Raw genomic sequence first — 22,088 nt, 5'->3', positions numbered from 1 at the left:
CTTCCAGGCTCATTGACCATCTTATCATAGTTAAACTCAAATGGCGTGATACTTTCAAGGGAGGCAACTTAGATTACTTGAAATGAGAGTAGTTTAAGGGGGGAAAAGAGGGGAATGGTGGAATGTCACTATGGAAGTAGCACCATCTTCAAGTGCTCATCTTCTATCTGCAGAGAGGGGAACAACCTCCACTATACAGCATGATCAATGCAGTATACGATATGGCGAATCTCGATAGCACCAACATTTATTCTCTCTCAAATCGGGCAAAAAATGTAATACTTTTCACTGAACAGGTTATTAGGTTATGAAGATAAAGTATCAGTCTGGTATGGAATGCAGCTGGAGTCCCTTGATGCTAGAACTGTGGTGAAAGGCACTCCCTCCAAGCCCACCCTGGAAACCAAAACGAAACAGTAAATGACATTAAATTTTGTTGTATATTTGCAGTCGCATGTAAAACACTTTACTTGCCTGTACAGCTATCACATCATCTGTGAATATCAGGGGCAGGGGATTACATAGGTTTAGGCCTCGCCTGACATTGGGGAGGGAGGTACACTCAGTGAGAATATGGGTTATCATCAGGAAGGTATCACAGTTGCACTGTGGTGGGTCCTCATGGCATGCAATAGCTTTTTGCCGAGAGGCTACAAGAAAAATCTGTCATGCCTCCGTGGCACTTTTAAATATCCTCAGCCTTCATTCCACATACTAGCTTTCAGAATTTAATAATTAATCCCATACAAGAGGATCAAAGAGCAACTAGAGGAAGAATTAGGTGAATACCAAGGAGGCTTCAGACCTTGGAGAAGCTGTGCAGAACAGAGCATCACTTTAAAATTAGCCATAGCATATTACAAGAAACAAAATAAATCTCTTGTAATAACCTTCATGGACTTTTAAAAAGCATATGACTCTATCCATAGACCTTCAATGTTAAAAATCTTAAGAAATTTCAGGCTCCATACAAAATTAATCAAATTGATAGAACTCACCTTAACCAACACTGTATCAAAAGTAAAGTTCAGGGGGGAACTCTCTGAGCCATTCATCATAAAAAAAGGTTTAAGACAAGGAGATTACTTGGCACCCCTGCTGTTCAACTGTGCTTTAGAGTACATAATGAGGGAATGGTACAAGACTAACCCAAAGAACATCCAAATTGGAAGACCCAAAGACAACATAAGTTTAAATTGTCTAGGATTTGATGATAACCTTGCTCTCTTGTCCAACAGTATTCAGGAAACCAAACAACAAGTTATCTCACTACAGGAAATAGCATAGGAAATTGGTCTTGGAATATCCTTTGAAAAAACAGTCATCATTTTAATGGACCCACCACTCATAAACAAAATTGCCATAGGAAACCAAGAAATCAAAATTGTAGATAAATTTAAATATCTGGGATAAATCATAACATATAACCTCAATGAAAAGCCAACATGGTATAGCAGAATAAATGAATTGACTAGAGCACAATATATAACCAAGAACACCTGCAACATAAAGAGCCTGTCAATAGCAACAATATTACAACATTACAAAACAGTCACTCAACCAGAAACAACATAAGCAAGTTAACCATCTCCAAAACAACCAATGCCGCACAAATAGACAAAACACTCAAAATAGAGAGAAGAATCATCAGAACGTGCATCAACAAATCGCACCAGAAAGACAGGCACTGGAGAGTAGCTACAAACGAAACAGTCTACAAGGAAATAGAACAGGTAATGAGTACAATCAGGAAGAAACAAATCTCATTTTTCAGACATCTAATTAGAAGACCAGAGAACAGGATCATCAGGAGGATAATAGAAAAATTGTGGAATAGTAAGTGCAACATTAAGTGGATTACACAAATCAAGGAAGATATGGATGAGCTACAGATTACATTGGAAGACCTAAGAAACAAAACTGACAAAACCAGGAAACTCACAAACAAACCAGACTGCAAATGAGAATCAACAAAAAGACAATAGGAAGGGTAATGTCCGATGAAGAAAGAAGGATGAGATCTGAGAGAATGAAGAAGTACTGGACTAATTAAACTATAATATTAAATTATTAAATATTAAATTAAATAATGCTCATGGTTCAGTGCCTGGTGCTCCAGGTATTTTGATGCATGTCCAAGTGGATCACATTCCAAATGAATGTGACTGTGGTTGTTAACAGACGAAGACATTTTGGAGACAGCACTGATCTATTGTCTGTATGCAGCCCACGGAGTCGGCGCACACCAGGACGTTTTTAGTTATTACAATTTTGATGTATGCAATGCTCTGCAAGTGGCTATCAATCTGCAGCGGATGAAGTACTTGGCTGCGAGATCTGTTCATGGATATGCAGTCTATGCATAAATGTGACTCAGAATTTGCCTAAGCAGACGGCATGAATAACATAACGGTTTAAAATTTGACAAATTATGACTGCATAATTATGAGTTACAGGCATCTAACCCTTACTTGTGGGATATCTACTTCTCTCAAAGACCGTTGGTAGGGCTCCTGTTGCTAATCACATATCACTGTGGTGGACAGGGTCTCACAAGTCTAGTACTGATGGTGCTGTCAATTTGTCAGTGCAGCATCCATAGGTCAGGCAGGATATGATCAGCACTTTGAATTTGTGGTTCATTTCCATGGAGTTGTTATCGACAAACTGGGGGGCATTAACTTTCATGATGAAATTTGTCTTTAGCTGGTGTACATGTAATTGTGCTAGAGTATCGCCAAACAAAAAGCCTAAAAACTGGAACAGCTCAACTACTTCGAACAAATGGTTACCCATATAAAGATCAGATGAGATTTCACAGATTTGAGTCTGTAGAAAACGTGTGACGAGGATTGTCACTGGAGATAATTTTCACCTACTGATTGATGGGAAAAATGATCATGTCAATTAGCTAAGTAATAATGATGTTTTATCAAGACAAGATGTGTATGAACTATTTTTTGCCTCTGATATTAAATGGGTTAAAGCTGCAGACATGAGACATACACCTGAAATGAAAGTTGAGTCCCGCATATGAGGTGAAAAAAACTGTTACTCAATTGTCTAGTGTGGAAGGCTTTTGTGGCAATATTCTGGAGTGAAAGACAAGCAGAAAGAACAAAATTAGAATATGTGTTGACACTTTTTTGGGTAATAGAAAGCAGATGAAAGTAAAGTGAGCCTCCTCAGAAACTTTTACAATTCCAGCAGTGCAAGGCTATTGAGAGCAACTACAGCATATGCAGACAAGGACACCAGCGTGAAATGCACAATTTTTAGTGCACCTATGGTGCAGAAGAGAGAAATGGTTGTGAAGCGCAGATACACCTGCAGGAAGACAGAATCCCTATTGAAGCATCAATCTCACACTCCTTGGCTATGCTTATTCACTCACCTGTTGCTGTAAGGATTGACAGCAACAGTAACCATTTTTGAACGGGTACATAACGCTGATTTTAATTTTGCTTAGATAAGACACAGCAGTCAGGAGGCCAAAATCAGTTGCATAGTCTAACAGAAAGGAGGAGGTTCTGCTGCTAGGTAGTTCGCACGGTAGAGATGTGGGCCAGCAGCTGCAGGAAGTGTTGGGGAATGAGTACCAGGTCACCAGCATTGTGAAGCCTTGTGCAGGGTTGGCTCAAGTGACTGACAGCATAGGGGAGTTATGTAGGAATTTTATGAAGGAGGATTAGGTAGTGATTGTGGGTGGAGCAGGGAACAGTCTTGATAGGGATGGGAAATATGATGTAGATGGTGACCTGGTAAAGATAGCTACTCAAACTGGTGGCACTAATGTGCATTTCGTGCAACTGTTTTAGCGTCATGACCATTCTCATCTTAATGCGGCTGTTAGGCGTGTTAACATGGGGCTGGGGAGGGCGCTGATGGCAGAGGGCATGGGTCACATCTCAATGGTGCAAGTTGGGTCCATCAGTAGACCAGGATTCACTAGGCCTGCACCTCGATAGGTATGAGAAGGGAAGGCTGGCGAAGCTTATAGGTGACAGTGTAGTGGGTGGTGGTGGTGGGACCACATATGGAAAAATTCCTGTAGTAGTTGGTGTTGAGCTGCACCTTTTTTAGATTGAAGTCAGCTGATAGGTATACCTGCTTAAAGGAAGTCCCTCTAACTAAGGGCTCACCTTCAGAGGATGTAACATTTCCAAGTAGAGAAGGAATTAGCATATTTCATCAAAATATAAGAGGTATTAGAGATAAATTTAGTGAACTGCTTATAGATGTTGACTCTGAAATTGTTGGTATATCAGAGCACCACTTAAATAATTTGACAATTCAGAAGCTTCCTTTACCAGGATACAGATTAGCTGGCTGTACATAAAAAACAGTATTCCATTTGAGTCCATAGATGTATCACAGCATTGTACTGAACAGATATTTGAATGTTGTGCAGGGACAGTTGAACTTAGAGAAACTAAACTTCTAATTGTTGTTGTTTGTAGGTCCCCTAACTCTGACTTCAGAGCATTTCTGCTCACGCTAGAGAGGGTTCTTGATTCACTTTGTAGGAAGTAGGCTACCAGAAATTAGTTATGTGGTGACTTCAATATAAATTTTGTATATGACAGTGTAAGAAAAAGGATGTTTGTAGATCTCATAAATTCATATGATCTGATACAGACTGTGTTTTTTCCAACTAGGGTGCAGGGGAACAACAGCACAGCCACAGACAATATTTTTATTCATTCTTCATTACTATATGGGCATTCTGTTCGTAAGAGGGTGAATGGCCTTTCAGACCAGAACGCACAAATTTTAACACTAAAAGGCTTTAGTACTCAAAAAATGTCACATTTAATTACAAATTATGTAGGAAAGTTAATCAAACAGCAATAACGAGTTTTTTAAACCTTGTCAAGGAACAAGAGTGGCACGATGTTTATAGTGCCAATAACACAGATGATAAATATAATGCTTTCCTTAACATATTTCTCATGCTCTTTGAGAGTTGCTTTCCATTAGAATGTTCTAAATTGGGTACTAGCAGTAACAGGCACCCCAGATGGTTGACTAGTGGGCTAAGGGTATCAGGTAGAACAAAATGGGAATTATATTAAAATGTTAGAAGTAGTCACAGTCTATAGTAGCCCATTACAAACAGTATTGTAAGGTGCTTAAAAGTTTTATTAGGAAGGCAAAGAGTATGTGGTACACAAATATAATAGCTAATTCACAGGATAAAATTAAAACCATATGGCCAGTTGTGAAGGAAGTGTCTGGTCAGCAGCGCAAGATCTACGATGTAAAGTCAGTTTGTAGTAAAAATATTTCTATTACTGATAACATCAAGTATACGTAAAGTATTTAACAATCATTTTCTGAACATTGCTGGTGAATTAAATAAAAATTTAGTTTCTACAGGGAACCATATAACTTTCTTGGCAAATGCCATTCCAAGATTGATGTCTGAAATACTCCTCTGCGACACAGACAAGAGGGAGATTGAGTCAATAATTAAATCACTGAAGACTAAGGACTCTCATGGTTATGACAGAGTGGCTAGCAGAATATTAAAGTACTGTGATTCACATGTTAGCCCTGTATTTAGCCATATTTGTAATTTTTCCCTTAGGAATGGTCAGTTTCCTGAACAATTAAAGTAGTCAGTAGTAAAGCTGATTTCTAAAAAGGGAGAAAGGGATAATGTGATAATTTTAGACCTATTTCTATGCCATCAGTGTTTGCAAAAGTTATTGAAAAGTTGTGTATGTAAGTATAATTGATCATTTTATATCACACAATTTGCTATCAAATGTTCGGCTTTTGAAGTTGTTTAACAACTGAAAATGCTATATCCTCTTTTCTTTGTAAGGTACTGAATGCATTAAACAAAAGGTTTCGAACGCTAGGCATATATTTTGATTTAACTAAGGTATTTGATTGTGTTGACACAAAATATTGCTCCAGAACTTGGACCACTACAGAATACAGGCAGTAGCTCACAATTGGTTCACTTCTTACCTTAGCAGCAGACAGCAAAAGGTCATTATTCACAATATTGAGAATGGCTGTGATGTGGGGTCTGAGTGGGGTACAGTTAAGCGTGTGTGTGTGTGTGTGTGTGTGTGTGTGTGTGTGTGTGTGTGTAGGGGTGGGTTGGGGGGGGGGGGGGGGGAGGGGGAGGGTGCCCCAGGGATCAATGTTGGAGCCACTCCTGTTCATTATTTATATAAATGATATGCCCTCTAGTAACACGGGTAACTCTAAAATATTTCTGTTTGCTGAGGACACTAGCTTGGTAGTAAAGGATATTGTGTGCAACATTGGCTCGGTTTCAAACAGTGCAGTTCATGACCTAAGTTCAGGCCTTGTAGAAAATAAACTAATGCTAAATCACAGTAAGACTCAGTTTTTACAGTTTCTAACACACAATTCAACAAAACCTGACGCTTTAATTTCACAGAATGGGCATATGATTTGTGAAATTGAACGGTTCAAATTTCTAGGTGTTCAGATAGATAGTAAGCTGTCATGGAAAGCCCACATTCAGGATCTTGTTCAATGACTTAACGCTGCCATTTTTACTATTTGAACGGTATCTGAAGTGAGTGATCGTTTGACATGAAAATTTGTCTACTTTGCTTATTTTCATTCGCGTATGTCGTATGGTGGTATATTCTGGGGTAACTCTTCCCATTCGAAAAGGATATTTTTGGCTCAGAAATGGGTGGTTCGGGCAATAAGTGGTGTAAGTTCGTGAACCTCCTAGTGACCCCTGTTCATGAGTCTGCATATTTTGACACTGCCCTCTCAATAAATATATTCCTTATTATCATTTCTTGTTAACAATATTAGCTTATTCCCAAGAATAAGCAGCTTTCACTCAGTTAATACTCAACAGAAATCAAACCCGCATTTGGATCGGGCTTCCTTAAGTCTTGTGCAGAAAGGTGTGCTGTATACTGCTGCATCCATTTTCAATAAGCTACCACTCGAATTCAAAAATCTTAGCAGTAATCCACGTGTTTTTAAATTGAAACTAATGAGTTTCCTCAAGGGTCACTCCTCCTATTCTGTAGAGGAGTTCCTTGAAAAATTAAGCGGATTCTTGTTGTACTGTTGATTGCGTTTACTTAAACTTATGGACTGACTTTTTTTGGGTTCATAAACATTTATTTTTATCTGCTATTACTTTTATGTTGTAATTTCATGTACTGACATGTTCCATGACCTTGGACATTTGCTCGTCAGTTTGGTCCCATGTAACTTGATGTGTAAATAAATAAAAATAAATAAAATATTTTGTGTAAATTTTTGCTTACTGATTTCATACGCATTTTGTTTGCAATAATTTGGTGCATATGTAGATCTCTCAACTTTAAGCTCTTCTTTTGTTTTGTATCGCTTCTGAGATGATAATTTATTGCGATTTAAAGTAGTTTTAAATACTGACTTAATTAGCTAGATCACTTTCAGGTGTTCACGTATTCTCTTTATTAATGTCTATGTATTTATAATTGCTACTATTATGAAATCTGAAGTACTTTAATGCTTTATTATGATCATTGTGACTCGTGGAAGGCTACCTATACAGAAGAGGTTTACTTCTATGATTTGACCCTTAGTCTTTACGTCTTACTTTAATCCTGACGTTTAATAGTATGTCCAAGTTTAGTAGGAATTACGCACCTCAGGTTAATTAACTTAGTTTTTGAAGAAGTGTCATCATTTTTTTTACTTTTTTACTCTATGTGCTTGTTTTTAATATTTCTAAACACACATCTACATACATACTCGGCAAGCCATCATACAATGCATGCAGGAAGGTATGTTGTACCACTACTGGTCACTTCTTCTTCTGCTTCACTCACAAATGGAGTGTGGGAAAAAATAACTATCTTTATGCCTCCATACAACCCATAATTTTTCTCATCTTTGTGGTCCTTAATACAAAACATACGTTGGTGGCAGTAAAATCATTCTGCAATCAGCTACAAATGTCAGTACTCTAAATTTTCTCAGACGTGTTTCATAAAAGAACATTGCCGTCTCAACAGATTCCCATTTTAGTTTTGTAATATTTGTGTGTTGACTGAACCTACTGTTAACAAATCTGGGAGCATATACAAATCTTCATTAATTTAGTATTAATATTATGAGACCCAGAGCAAGAGAACAATAGAGATCAATTACACTCCATAGATTGGGCATCTGTTCCTTCAATATTATTAAAGTTGTTTCTAATTAACTATCACGATGCTGCTTATAAACTATCACGATGCTGCTTATAAACTATCACAATGCTGCTTATAAACTATCACGATGCTGCTTATAAACTATCACGATGCTGCTTATAAACTATCACGATGCTGCTTATAAACTATCACGATGCTGCTTATAAACTATCAATATGCTGCTTATAAACTATCAATATGTTGCTTATAAACTATCAATATGTTGCTTATAAACTATCAATATGTTGCTTATAAACTATCAATATGTTGCTTATAAACTATCAATATGTTGCTTATAAACTATCAATATGTTCATCATAAATTATTAAGATGTTTCTTATTAATTATTTATACAATTAATAAGAAACATCTTTAACAAAACCGAAGGGAACTGATGATCAATCTATGGTTCTTGCTCTGGACATCACAATATTACATCCTTGTCACATTGGAAACATTCGTTGTCACCAAATCACCTGTAAGCAACATTTGGGCTGGTTAGCAATTGGATGGGTGACTGTCTACGTGCACTGAGTTCCACAGGATCTGGGACATACAAGTCACTGATGTGGTGTCCAAGTAAAATACATTCACCAGGCCAATGGCCATACGGTTATTACAGTTATTATTATTTTTATTATTTTCAATTTTACTTAAATCTTTAGGCTCCAAAATTTACAGTATCCTAATCAGGAGTATTTTCACCTGGTTTCCACATTCTCCAGACCCAAAATCAAGAGGTTTTTCATTTTTATTTTTAGAGGAATTTGAAAGCCCTTACATGTAAAGCACCAGTAGATACTTTAAGCCTACATACTTGTATTGCTGAAAGCAGTGAAACCGTACAAAGTACTCTAAGTGTACGTAAGCCCAACCAGGACTCAATATGACAGCAGAGCAATGCATATATCAATATTAATGGAGGATATTTTGAATATTTCATGGAACTGTTTCCTCATGTATTCTGGTGAGTTCTGTTCCTGTATGTTTTACATTGTTGAAGTACTACAAAAAATATGTTAAAAAATGATGTTTAACATGAAGATAAAGAGCTTTCAGACCCTTGTTCATTTGTTTTCTTCTATGTGTGAGGAATGTATCTTGAAAACGAGTCACAAATTTTTGTCACAACCATTTCAGAAGCCTTTGTCTGACACAATGTATATTTCTAACTACATGTGCAGTGTCATGCATCCAATCACTGGCATACAGTAAACATGAGAAGTAAATATTCATTATTTCAATTTTTGCAAATTTTTAGAGTATTAAAAATCTGACCAGATCTTACTTCAATGGGCACAATGTATCAAACATAATTGTGAAAGACGTATACAATCTGCTTCTTCTGAGTACCTAAGCACATTTATGAGGTGAACAAATGTGTATGCTTTGACAACGCATACTCTACGGCACCCATATTAAAAAAAAACACACTCCACCCGAACAGGCTATGGAGGTCCAATGGTACTGACCAGTCGCCGTGTCATCCTCAGCCCACAGGCATCACTGGGTGCCGATATGTAGGGGCTTGTGGTCAGCAAACTCCTCTCCCATTCATATGGCAGTTTACAAGACCGGGGCCACTACTTCTCAATCAAGTAGCTCCTCAGTTTGCCTCACAAGGGCTGAGACTGCATTCACATTAAGCATGGGATTAGAAGATTAAAGTTAGTAAAAATATTTTCTTTAGAGAAAGAAACAAAGTCAGGAAAAGAAATAAAACATATGAACTAGCTATTGAAAAACAGCACTTGACTGTGGTAAGACCTCAGAGTCTGTAATGATTATTAAAGAATAAGGAGAAATGCGATAACACTTTCCTTTCATAAACATTCCATTACTAAAGAATCATCACTTCAGGAGTACAAAAACAAATATAAAATTGATCAAAACATAAAGCTTTATTACTGATACTACATGAGACAGAAAAAAAGCATCTTTTTGCCAAATTCTGAAAAGGTCTGACAAAAACAAAGAAATCTGTTTTTGGTTTTAATTTCTTTCTCAAATTTGGGTTTCTCTGGTCCAATGCTGGAGGCAACTTTTGCATCCATCCAAAACTTGCATATCTTTCATTCACTTGCTTCTGCATTCTCTCAACCCTTGCTCTTTAATACATTGACAAATATGTCTTTTCTTTTGTGTACAACAGCCATGCTACTATTGCTTTTATTCCAGTAGTTCATAAGATTGTTTCTGCTATCTTGCTTGTAGTGTAAACTTTTTTCCCTTTTCAATTGATGTGGTTCTATTTGATATAATGACCACAGTTACTTTCAATGAGAAAAAATGAAGTCTCTGAAAGTTACACAGATTCTTTCAAAATCATAGAAATATGACACATGGCCCAAACAAAGGTAAATACTCACTCACTTCTGGAATAACTAAACAAACTGCACAAAAATTGCAGCAAAGTAAAAATCAATATTTAACATGGAAGAGATGCAAATTATAATACAATTTTAATTCAAATAAACAGAATACTTACATCTCTGCGGACCAGGCTCTTCATCTCCATCTGCATCCATGCTTTCATATTCTTTAATATCCTCTCTTGCAGAATTATCACTACCAAACCCACGACCCTTTCTCTTCTTTGCCTTCTCCTTAAGACGTGCTATTCCCTCTGTGAACATGAAGCACAAATATAAAAGTCAGATATTGGAGTATACTTCATATTTTTTATAAAAGTATATAGTTTAGATACAAAAATGTGACAACAGAAGTCATATTTATTATGTGCACGAATCTGCCAATCTTGTTTTTTGACTTTCTTACAGGTCATATAAAACTTGACATTAAGTTCGGCATTACTATAACAAAAACTCTAGGTTGACAAACAAAACTCAGATATAGCTTCGTTGTATGTTTTCAAATTAAAACACTATTACATACGAGGATTGGAACTTTAATAGTGGCAACTATTTATTTACAATTTATACAAAATATATACCTGTTTCAAAGTTTTTCTGTTCTTCAAAATGGTCACCACCATTGGGTATAACCCACTGCCAGTCATGTGGAAGCTGCAGGTTAACATTCGTAGCACCAATTGTGTTGATAGTTCAGATAAATCCCTCTAAAAATTCTTAAATGAAAGTTATGAAGTGCTTGCCCCAATTTAAGACTCAAGTTGAAGTCACAAGGGCTTAAGTCTTTGGAGTGTGGTGTGTGGTACATCACTTCCGTGCCGATTAATAAAAAAAAAAATCAGTCACAACTTGCACCCTACTTGTATGAGCATTGTCCTGCAGAATGGGGGTTGTGTCCTGCAGAAAGTGTTGCTTATTCTTTCTCTAAGATGGTTGCAGACTGTGTTCCAAAAATGAACAGCTGAGAGAAATAATCAGCAACACTTTCTGTAGGACCCTCCCATCATTTTGTAGGACAATGCTCATGTGCATTTGGTGCAAGCTGTGAATGAACTGTTTGATCGATGGAGCTGAGATGTGCTGTACCACCCATCACACACCCCGTACTTAAGCCCTCGTGACTTCAACTTGGTTCCTAAACTGAAGGAAGCACTTCATGGCACTTGCTCCAGAACTGTTAAAGAGATCTGTTGGGCAACAGACCACTCCACTCGAACTATCAGTACAACTGGCAGGCATTCCACAGGGCATCCTACGACTACCATGTCACTGGAAACAGGCTGTACACAATGCTGGTGACTACACCAAAGGACAGAAAAGCTTTGAAATGAATATCTATTTTGTGGAAGATGTAAATAAATAGATGCAAATATTAAAGTTCCAATCCTCATAGATGGAGTGAGTTACTCCAGTGCCAGCAGTGGACAGAACTGTAAAAGACCAAGTTATATGGCTACCTTTAGCATAAAAAAGACCTAATCATCCTGAAAAATCCGTGACGGAATGTCACAATATTAGGAAAAGGATAGTTGCCACTTACCACATAGCGGAGATGCTGAGTTGCAGGTTGGCACAACAAAAAGACTGTTGAAAAGTGAGCTTTTGGCCAACAAGGCTTTCATCAAAAATAGAACACACACACACACACACACACACACACACACACACACACACACACAATGACCAGTCTCCGACAGCTGAAGGCAGACTTCGGTTGTTATTACCTAATCATCCTGAATATTTATACTTTTAAGTCTTTAAATTGTATTTAGAATGTGATTTTATAAAAAAAAATTCTCGCAAAAAACATTGTACTTGAGTGATAGTCGAAAGTGTGTAAATGAATGAATCAAACAATACTAAATGTTTCTGCTGGTTGGTAGCCAACGTTTTATGTAACTAGTAATGCTATAACTCGTGTTTTGGAGTCATCTGGTTTAAAAGAGGTGTGGCTAATTTGTGTATCATGAAATCTCAACATACAATTGCAAAAATTATTAAGTGTTTATAGCAAAAATGGCAAAATAAAAGAAAATATTGGGTGCTACATATAAATAAGGAAACAAGCTCCAGAAATGACGGGTTGTTGTGGGAATATTCATATCATTCTGTCCAATTTTTAGCAGTAATGCTATAAAATTCCACTGAATAATAATAATAATAATAATAATAATAATGTTAACACCCTTTTGCTTATGAGTTATCTGTAATTCCCTGTCCTACATGTTTACATCAAATTCCGCATCTTTCAATGAAAACATTTTCCACTCTGCGCTGTAAATTTGTTTATTTAATACTAGTGACCTGTTGTGGTCAGACAACTTGTCTGGCATAGAAGTAATTTTGGTGATGGGCCACTGTATAGGGTCATGACAAAAATTCAGACCACTGAGTATCATAATTTTTTCATTTAAGAAACGATTTAAACATCACATGCCAGGAAAGTTCTCATGAGACACGAATTGTGTGTGTTTCAAATTTAACTGGCGATCGGAGTGATACCTGATTGCAATGACAGGTGCTACGAGCTACCGTGCCAATTGGTCTGCCCAACTGCAGTGCCAGTTTGCAGTGAGTTACAGCCACTTACTAGCCACCCAAGTACAGTGCTAGTAAGGAATGGTCCACCTGACCGTGACAGCAGTTGGTGCAAGCTGCAGTCACACTCTGGCCACCCCACATCATTGTTAGCCTGGTGCAAGCTACATTTTCTGTGTGACCTTTTCCTGCGTTTTCCAACGTTTTACGCTGTCATGAAGTACCATCTGCCATGCAACATCACCCTCTGCCATGAAACATTGTTATGAAGCAACCTCTAGTGCACATCGGCACAGAGCACACTTTGCCACACAACACTAGTACAAAGCACCCCAAATGCCACGCACAATCAGTATGGTACACCGTCCATCTCACAACATGGTACAAGGCACCCTCTGTCATGCAACATTGGTATGGAACACCCTCTGCCATGCAAAACTCGTTCAAAGCACTTCTGCCATGAAACACCATTATAAAGCACCCTCTACCTCATAAAATTGGTAAGAAGTACCCTACACAATGTAGCATTGGTGCAAAGCACCCACTGCAACATAACATCGCTAAGGAGTACACTCCGAAATGCAACATTGGTACAAAGCACCATTAGCCATGTAATCTTGGTAGAATGCATTCTATGCCATGGAACATTTGTATGAAGCTACCTCGCAATACTGGTATCAAGCAGCCTCTGACATGTAACTTCAATAAGATGGAAAATCTGTGACAACTTCAAAATGAAGTGCTTCTGCCTCGCAACACTGTTGTGAAGCACCCTTTGTCATTCAACACTGGCACTCAAGCATCCTCTGTAATGTAACATTGCTACAAAGCATCCTTTGGTACGCAACACTAATAATACAAAGCACCATCTACCACACAAAATCAGTAAAGAGCACCCTCCACCACAGTAAAATTTGTAAGAAGCATCCACTACCACACAAGATCACTATGAAGCCTCCTTCCTTCACCATCTAACACAGATGTAAAGTACCCTCTACCACATAACATCAATACCAAGCACCTGCTGCCATGCAGCACTGCTACGGAGCACTGCACGAGCAATTGCAATAACAAGGACTTCTGCCATTCACTGCTAGATGGTAACGATATCATCTTCACAGCAGTTTTCATCATAGTTCAGCCAACGCGTGCAAATATTTGTAAGTTATATACACAAACTTATCTCGTAAACAGTCATACTTATTAAATCATATCACAATCATTACAATAGTTCCTGAGATTAGCCCAAACATACAGACAGAAACATAGCAAGGACTTCAATTTATATAGGTGTAGACTGATAGATAGATAATATGCTAACATCGAATGTTGACCTTTCCCAAGTAGACAATGTATATAGCACCAACACAATGTTTTCAATTAATCTGTCAATTTGCACAGCTATGGAAGGCACACAGTAAATTATTCAGCTTCCTGTACTGAACAACTGTCTTCAGAAATCATAATAGAGTGGAATTTTGATTTTAAGTTCTCCAGTTTTATGTTTTTAACAATTCCACAGCATAAATTCATAGCCCCAGTGAAAAACCTATAAGATCAATGCTAAAAATTCCCCAATTTTATGTTTCTTCCAAGTAAGGTTTACCTCAATTCTAAGTTCTTACTCAACGTATCACTTGGTCTTGTACAATTTTCTTATTATTGACATTTGATGTGACTGAATGAGCTATAAGTGGCACAAAAGAGACAGTTCACAGCACTGGTGGTGGCGGGGTTAGGTGGTGGTTGTTGGGATGTTTAAGGGGGACTAAACAGCGAAGGTCATCAGTCCCCCATTCCAAAAACAGGCGAGACATAAATTTGTGAAGCAGGTAAAACCCCAAGGGGAAGGAGACTCCCCCCCCAGGCACTGAAAGAACACAAATGCGGCAACGAACACTACAGACTAGAAGAGTACAGATGAACACCAGACAGAAAGAAACAGAAGAAAAGAAGATGGCCGGAGACTGGTTGACTGACCACGAGAACAAAAAAAGGGAAAGTCAACCAGCCGACTACACACAAAAATCTGCAACCAAATAGGAGAGACTCGAGGACAAGAGACACAGAAAGGGAAAGGTGCAGGACCTCCCTAAATGGAACCATAAAAAGGACTACCACGGATAAAATTTAAAACGTCGTCAGCCATGGAGGCATCGTCACATAAAACCGAAGGCAAAGTGCCCGGGAGATTAAAAGACTGCCGGAGGGTGCGCAGTCGGGGACACTCCAACAGAATGTGGCGACCGTCAGCCGGGACCCACACCAACACAGGGGGGGATCCTCCTGATGCAAAAGATGGCCGTGCGTCAGGTAGGTATGGCCAATGCCCAGCTGACACAGGATGACAGAGTCCCTGCGAGAAGCCTGCAGGGAGGACCGCCACACATCGGTCGTCTCCTTAACAGCCCGCAGTTTATTCGGGGATGGCAGGCCACGCCACTCAGCAGCCCACATCCCAAGCACCTTACGGCGCAACACCAACTGCTGATCACGAGCCGGGAGGCCGATCTCCAAAGCTGGGGCGTCGATCGCCCCTTTGGCCAGCCTGTCGACACGTTCGTTCCCCAGGATGCCAACGTGACCTGGCGTCCAAACAAAGACCACCGAACGACCAGAGCAAGTAATGGCGGAAACAGACTCCCGAATAGAGGATACCAGAGGAGAAGAGGGATAGCAGCGGTCGATGGCCTGGAGGCTGCTCAGGGAGCCACTGCAGATGACGATGGACGTACCTGAGCAGGAACGCATATGCTCAAGAGCGCGCAATATGGCCACCAGCTCTGCAGTAAAAATACTGCAGCCAGCCGGCAAGGAGCACTGTTCAACATGGGCAGTGTGAGCAAAAGCGTAGGCAGTGCGACCATCAACCAGGGAACCATCAGTGTAGACAGTCTCACAGCACGAAAATGGGGCGAGGAGCGCAAGAAAACGGCGATGGAAGGCCACAGGCGGAACTGAGTCCTTGGGTCCCTATGCCAGGTCCAGACGGATGGACGGCCGGGGCAAACACCAGGGAGGCGTAGGTGCACGGACCCGGAAGGGAGGGGGGGGGGGGGGGGGTATGTGGCAGTCGCAGAGCTCGTAGCAAAGTGCACGGCAAGGAGTTCAGCAATGGTAGCAGCGTCCGTGCAAACGCCCATAGGGGTCCGGTATCCATAAATCCGCCGGATCCGGGACCACACGAGCGAGGGAGAGACACGTGAGCCCAAGGATGAGACATACCTCTCCCAGCACTCCTGCTTGCGCCATGCAATAAGATGACGGGCCAAGGCACGGAGCCTCTTAAAGACGATGAGGGTCTCCAGAGACAGGTGCCGCCTATGACGCTGGAGAGCCCGCCTACGGTTGCGAATAGCCTCAAGCAATCTCCGGCGACCACCAGGGTACAGCCTGCCTCCGGGGGAGACCAGAAGAGCGGGGGATGGCAGCCTCGGCCGCAGAAATGATTGACGTGGTCAAGACACGGACCACCTCGTCAATGTCACCCTGTGGGGGAGACGCAATGGTGGCAGCGGAAGTAAAAGCCGGCCAGTCAGCCCTGTTGAGAGCCCAGCGGGGCAGGCGCCCAGAAAAATGACGCTGGGGCAGTGACAAATAGATGGGAAAATGGTCACTACCACACAGGTCAGGATGCACTCTCCAGTGGAGGGATGGGACAAGTCCGGGGCTGCAAAGAGAGAGATCGATGGCCGAGAACGAGCCAAGGGCCACACTGAAATGCGTGAAAGCACCGGTGTTCAAGAGGCTAAGGTCGAGCTGAGCCAACACATGCTCCACAGCACGACTGCGGTCATCAGAGACAGTCCCACCCCATAGAGGGTTGCGGGCATTGAAATCGCCCAGAAGCAGCAATGGTGGCGGGAGTTGAGCCAGCAGCGTAGCCAAGACATGTCGGGGGAGCTCCCCATCCGGAGGAATGTAAACAGAGCAAACAGTAATAGCCGGCGAGAGCTCAACCCTGGCAGCGACTGCCTCCAAAGGCGTCAGAAGGGGTACTGGCGAGCTACAGACAGAGTGGTGAACAAAGAGGCAAACCACACCAGACGCTCGTTGACAGGCAGCGCGGTTCTTATAGTATCCCCAATAACCACAAAGGGCAGGGGTCCGCATTGCTGGAAACCAAGTTTCCTGCAGAGTAATGCAGAGAACAGGGGAAACACTCAGAAGCATCCGGAGCTCAGGCAGGTGGTGGAAATAACTGCCGCAGTTCCACTGGAGAATGGAAGCAGGAAGGGACTGGGAGGGCGTGAAGGCGACTAAGAGGCAGACGGCGCCTCAGAGCCAACTGCCGCCACCGGGGAAGAGACAGCTGTGTCCATAGGAAAGGCCCCCGAGGGTTCCGTGAGGGCAAGATCCGCGGCAGAGGCGAGGATCTCCACCTCATCCCTGGAGCCAGAACTATTTACAGTCCTGCTTCTTGGACACATTCCGTTCCTCCTCCTCGCATCTGTCCTTAGAGGTAGAGGGCTGGGAGAGCTTCTCTGAAGGAGCGTCGGAAGCTGACGACGACGCAGAAGCCCTACAACCAGCAGGTGGCGGAACCTTCAGCCACCGGCTGACATCCGGCTGAGTAGGAGAAGAAACGGAGGAAGGGAGAGCCCCGAGGGACCCCTTCCGCGAGAGAGGAACCGGCAGAGTCAACGCCGGCGGAGAAGGAGGGGGAGGGATCGAGCCCCCAGTTGTGGAGCAGGTGTCACTCCCGAAGTAAGCGTGGGGGGAGCGACAGAAGAGGGTTTGCCCCCAACTGCTAAGGGGGCAACAGAGGACGGCTTGCCCCCAGACACGAGGGGGGCAGACAGAGACGCACGGCCCCGAGAGCCCACTGAAGGCGGCACAGATGAGGCGACAACCGCCGCTCGCGAGGGCGACGATAACGTGGCTGCAGCGTAAGATGTTCGAAGGGAAGCAGGATACAACTTTTCAAATTTCAGTTTGGCCTCTTGATAAGTAAGCCGGTCCAGGGTATTAAATTCCATTATCTTCCACTCCTTATGAAGAACGGGGCAATCCGGCGAGCAAGGAGAGTGGTTCTCCCCACAGTTGACACATAGAGGCGGAGTCGCACGTGGAGAATCGGGATGAGAGGGGTGTCCACAATCTCGACATGTGGCGCTGGATGGGCAACGGGAGGACATATGCCCAAACTTCCAGCACTGGAAGCACCGCATCGGGGGAGAGACGTATGGCTTGACGTCACAACGGTAAACCATTACCTTGACCTTCTCGGGCAAGACATCACCCTCGAAGGCCAAGATAAAGGCACCGCTGGCCACCCTGTTAGTCTTGGGTCCTCTGTGTACACGACGGCCAAAATGTACACCACGTTGTTCCAAGTCGGCTCTCAGCTTGTCGTCGGATTGTAACAATAGGTCACGATGGTAAATAATCTCCTGGACCATATTTAAGCTACTGTGGGGAGTGACAGTAACAGGGACGTCACCCAGCTTATCACACAAGAGCAACGCTCGTGACTGGGTTGGGGAGGACGTCTTGAGGAGGATGGACCCATTCCTCATTTTAGACAACCCCGCCACTTCCCCAAACTTATCCTCCAGGTGTTCCACAAAAAACAGAGACTTCATCGTAAGAAAGGAATCACCATCAGTCCTGCTGCAGACAAGGTATTGTGGGACATAAGGCTCCCGCTTGGCACTAGATCGGCGTCCCTCCCACGGCGCAGCCAACGAAGGGAATGACTGAGGGTCATATTGCGCAGCATCAAAGTCAACTCTGCCTGCTTAGAGACGCTGGTGGCCGTGCGACCACCAGCTTGGTGTGATTTATTGCGCTTCATTGCGCCACATCTGCCCAGATGCCACTTACTCTGAACGAGGGCTCTCCCCAAGGGCACCACCCAGCCAAAGCAACGGGTACCTGGCTGATATTCTGTTGCCCGGAGTCCCCGTGCCCCAGACAAGATAGGCACATACTCCTTGGCATGCGTGGGGAGGAAACAGCTCTGGCATCTGTAGTGCGATCCCTTCGTGGTCAAGGGGCTACCACCAAGAGGGTAAATGACAACCCCACCACAACAGACTGGCTACTGCGCTGGATTTTAGGTGTTGAAAGGGTCCACAGTTGAAGGGGATTGCGCACAAGACGTTGGGTGTAAATCCCGCCACACGACAATAGGTAGCATGCAAGATGGTGGTGCATGATGGACCAAGAGAAAAACACCACGTAAGGCGTCCTTCCCCAAATGGCATGCACTAACAACGGAAATTTGGAAAAAGGGAGGTTAAACCCAAGAGGGGACCATCACACTATGGCCAAAACATTGGAGACTCCTTGTAGTCGCCTCTTACGACAGGCAGGAATACCGCGGGCCTATTCTTACCCCAGAACCCGCAGGAGGTGGCGGGGTTAAAGAAATATTTTAGGCCATTGTGGAGAGGAGAGACGTGAGAGGGGCAATGCTGATGTAATCCACAGTGGTTGTTTGTAACCCAACATTTAACTTCACCACGCAATTATGATGCAACTACTGCTAGGTTTCAGAGGTAATAGAAAAACAAGACAGTCGACACAAAGTTTTCCAACCCAGCCAATACATTACGAAGGGGACCAGCCACCACCTTTTCTTGTGCCACATATAACTCAGTCTCATCTTCTTGGATGTAATTCTGGTGTACTGTATTCAGCAACAATATCAATCATCAAAACTTTTAAATTCAAGCACTGAGTCTCGAAAAATATGCTTGACCATAATTGAGGAAACACTGCCCATTTCCAGCCAGTGAACTTTTATTGGGTGGCGACTTGTAAAGTCACCCAATACACAACACTAACATACGTAAAATAAGCTCAGCTACTTGATGTGTGGAGAGAGGGAGTGGTCCTTCAATGAAGGGAGTACAGGTAGGAGTGAAAGCATTTTATGAGTTCTGAAAATATATTTTTCATGCAGATGATGTACTACGACAGATGTCACAAGGAAGTAGGGCAAAGGTTCTGCGAAAGCACATTTTAAAGACTTTTGTGTACAAGTCTGACATGATACCGTTGCAACAACCACCCACACTACTCATGTATATACTTTAAATCACACACTGTATATCACAAAGATTAGCAGCGATGACAGACAGCATTAAACGTAACTCTAGCACCTCACATTTCTTATGTTTTACATAGTAAACAGAAATTCACTGAGCCAACTTCTAATAAGCTTGTAATGTCAACTGGGGAACTAAACTCATTTTTTCACATCTCTGTTTCTCTCATCAAGCATAAAATAACACTTTAACTGTGGTGAACATATGAAATGTGGCTCATAATAAAAGCATTAAATAGTTTCAGCAATGGTGACAAAGTCTGTCACCAAGCAGATGCTTATGGTTTAACCGCTTAGTTGCTGAGATGTTTCTGATTTAATTCAAAATGCTTAACTTTTTTTATATTTGGGTGAGTACAAATAATGATCTCTCAAAACCACATGTTCTGATCATATAACTTGTGGTCGTAGCATGTTAGAAAATAGCTTTGATTATCTTGCATCCAGGTACCAATTTCAATTTTTTGACGAGTTTTTAATTGCTGTTCCACATCTGAGATATTTTAAAGAACTGATGAAATTCATTATCACACTTATTGCATAAACATTGTATTGTACATTTAATTTCCTTCAGTTAGACAGATTACCACAAAGTATTGGAAATGATTGCGATTTTTAATCATGTATGCCAAAAATGTGATTTTGCTACATTTTCCTCAATTCTGCATTTTTTAAAGTCTGGACCACGCAAAAGTGTAAAATAGGGGTTTCACTGTATCACAAATCTGTATAGTTGGGCTAATGAGGGGGTAGCGGTAACTGGAAAAATTGATATTCAGAAAATGGTAGTTTCTGAGAAATTTAATGCATCCCTGAATATAAAGTAACACCTCTGCGCTTATTGTCATTGGGGGCTGAAATGCCCTGTTGAGTACGTCAGATGTTGCAATAAGAATACTCTAAGTGACCTCGTTGAAAGCCTACAAGCAACTATATCCCACTTTGGATCCTATCCAATACAGTGGATGAGAATTTAACTTCTGCTTATGACCCACTTAACTGGTATCTTGTTCTAAATGACCAATTTTCTTATTAACCCTAGGCCGCCCAAGGTTTTTTTTCTAACTTGGATGCCAAAGGGGGGGGGGGGGGGGGGGGTTCGTCAAGCCCACAGGTGTTAAATAAGTTTACTGACGAAAAATTACAACTTTCAAAATGGTTTATGTATTTTAACTAAGGCATTGGTTTATAAATATTGTTAATTGTTATAAATATTGGATTGAGTGAATAAAAAATAGACATATTACAATACAAAATACAGATGTGTTCATGTACAATAGACTACTCAGAGTCATCAACTTCAAGGCAAGAGAGAGACTTCACAATTTTTTCTGAATGTGTGTTACACACATGTTTATGACACTGTCCACAATACTGTTTTGGTTTACTTAGATTGTTGTACTTCTGCTTTGTTTTAGCTTTTCTTACACAAATATGGCACCGAACTTTCCCTGCAGGAGGCTGACGTGCTTCTGTTGTCACTTCTTTGATTTTCTTTTGTGGAATAGTCTCCATTGATTGAACAATTTGGTTAGATAACCATCTTGCATTGGCACTTCTTTCTTCAACCCGCAATTTAACTAGTTCCATCCCAGCTTGCAGAAGATAAAGTTTACGTTTGTTGTGTTTCTTTTCATTCCATCTTGGATGTTGTTGACAACATCAGTGTTTTTACTTGGTTTCGTTTTTGCCGTGTAGGACACCAAAGTTCCTGGAGGCCTACGTGTTGGGAACTGCACTAACTCACTGCAAGTTTACAAGATAAATAACAGCTGACTGACATCAACAATCACTTCCTCTGAAAGTAAACCAATTGTTGTGAATATCAAGAATACCAACCAACAAGAAACTAACTTGCATTGTTGTAGAGATGAGAAATACGAAATCCTACTAAAGGAAATTTTCTATAGCATGGAAGCCTAAGGGGGGGGG

At 41.5% G+C, this 22,088-nt stretch overlaps 1 protein-coding gene across 1 annotated transcript in view; it reads right to left on the bottom strand.

Moving 5' to 3' along the window:
* Window positions 1-22,088, bottom strand: part of LOC126484478 (RNA-binding protein 8A) — a 49,468-nt gene that overhangs the window by 17,191 nt on the left and 10,189 nt on the right. The window contains exon 2 of the mRNA XM_050108006.1: window positions 10,681-10,818. Within this exon, the coding sequence (XP_049963963.1) occupies window positions 10,681-10,818 (138 nt within the window). The remainder of the gene's footprint in view (window positions 1-10,680; window positions 10,819-22,088) is intronic.

The sequence above is a fragment of the Schistocerca serialis genome, chromosome 6, assembly GCF_023864345.2.
Source record: "Schistocerca serialis cubense isolate TAMUIC-IGC-003099 chromosome 6, iqSchSeri2.2, whole genome shotgun sequence".
Lineage (NCBI taxonomy): Eukaryota > Metazoa > Arthropoda > Insecta > Orthoptera > Acrididae > Schistocerca > Schistocerca serialis.
Note: the sequence above shows the minus strand (reverse complement) of the source record. Positions and strands in the feature narration are given on the sequence as shown.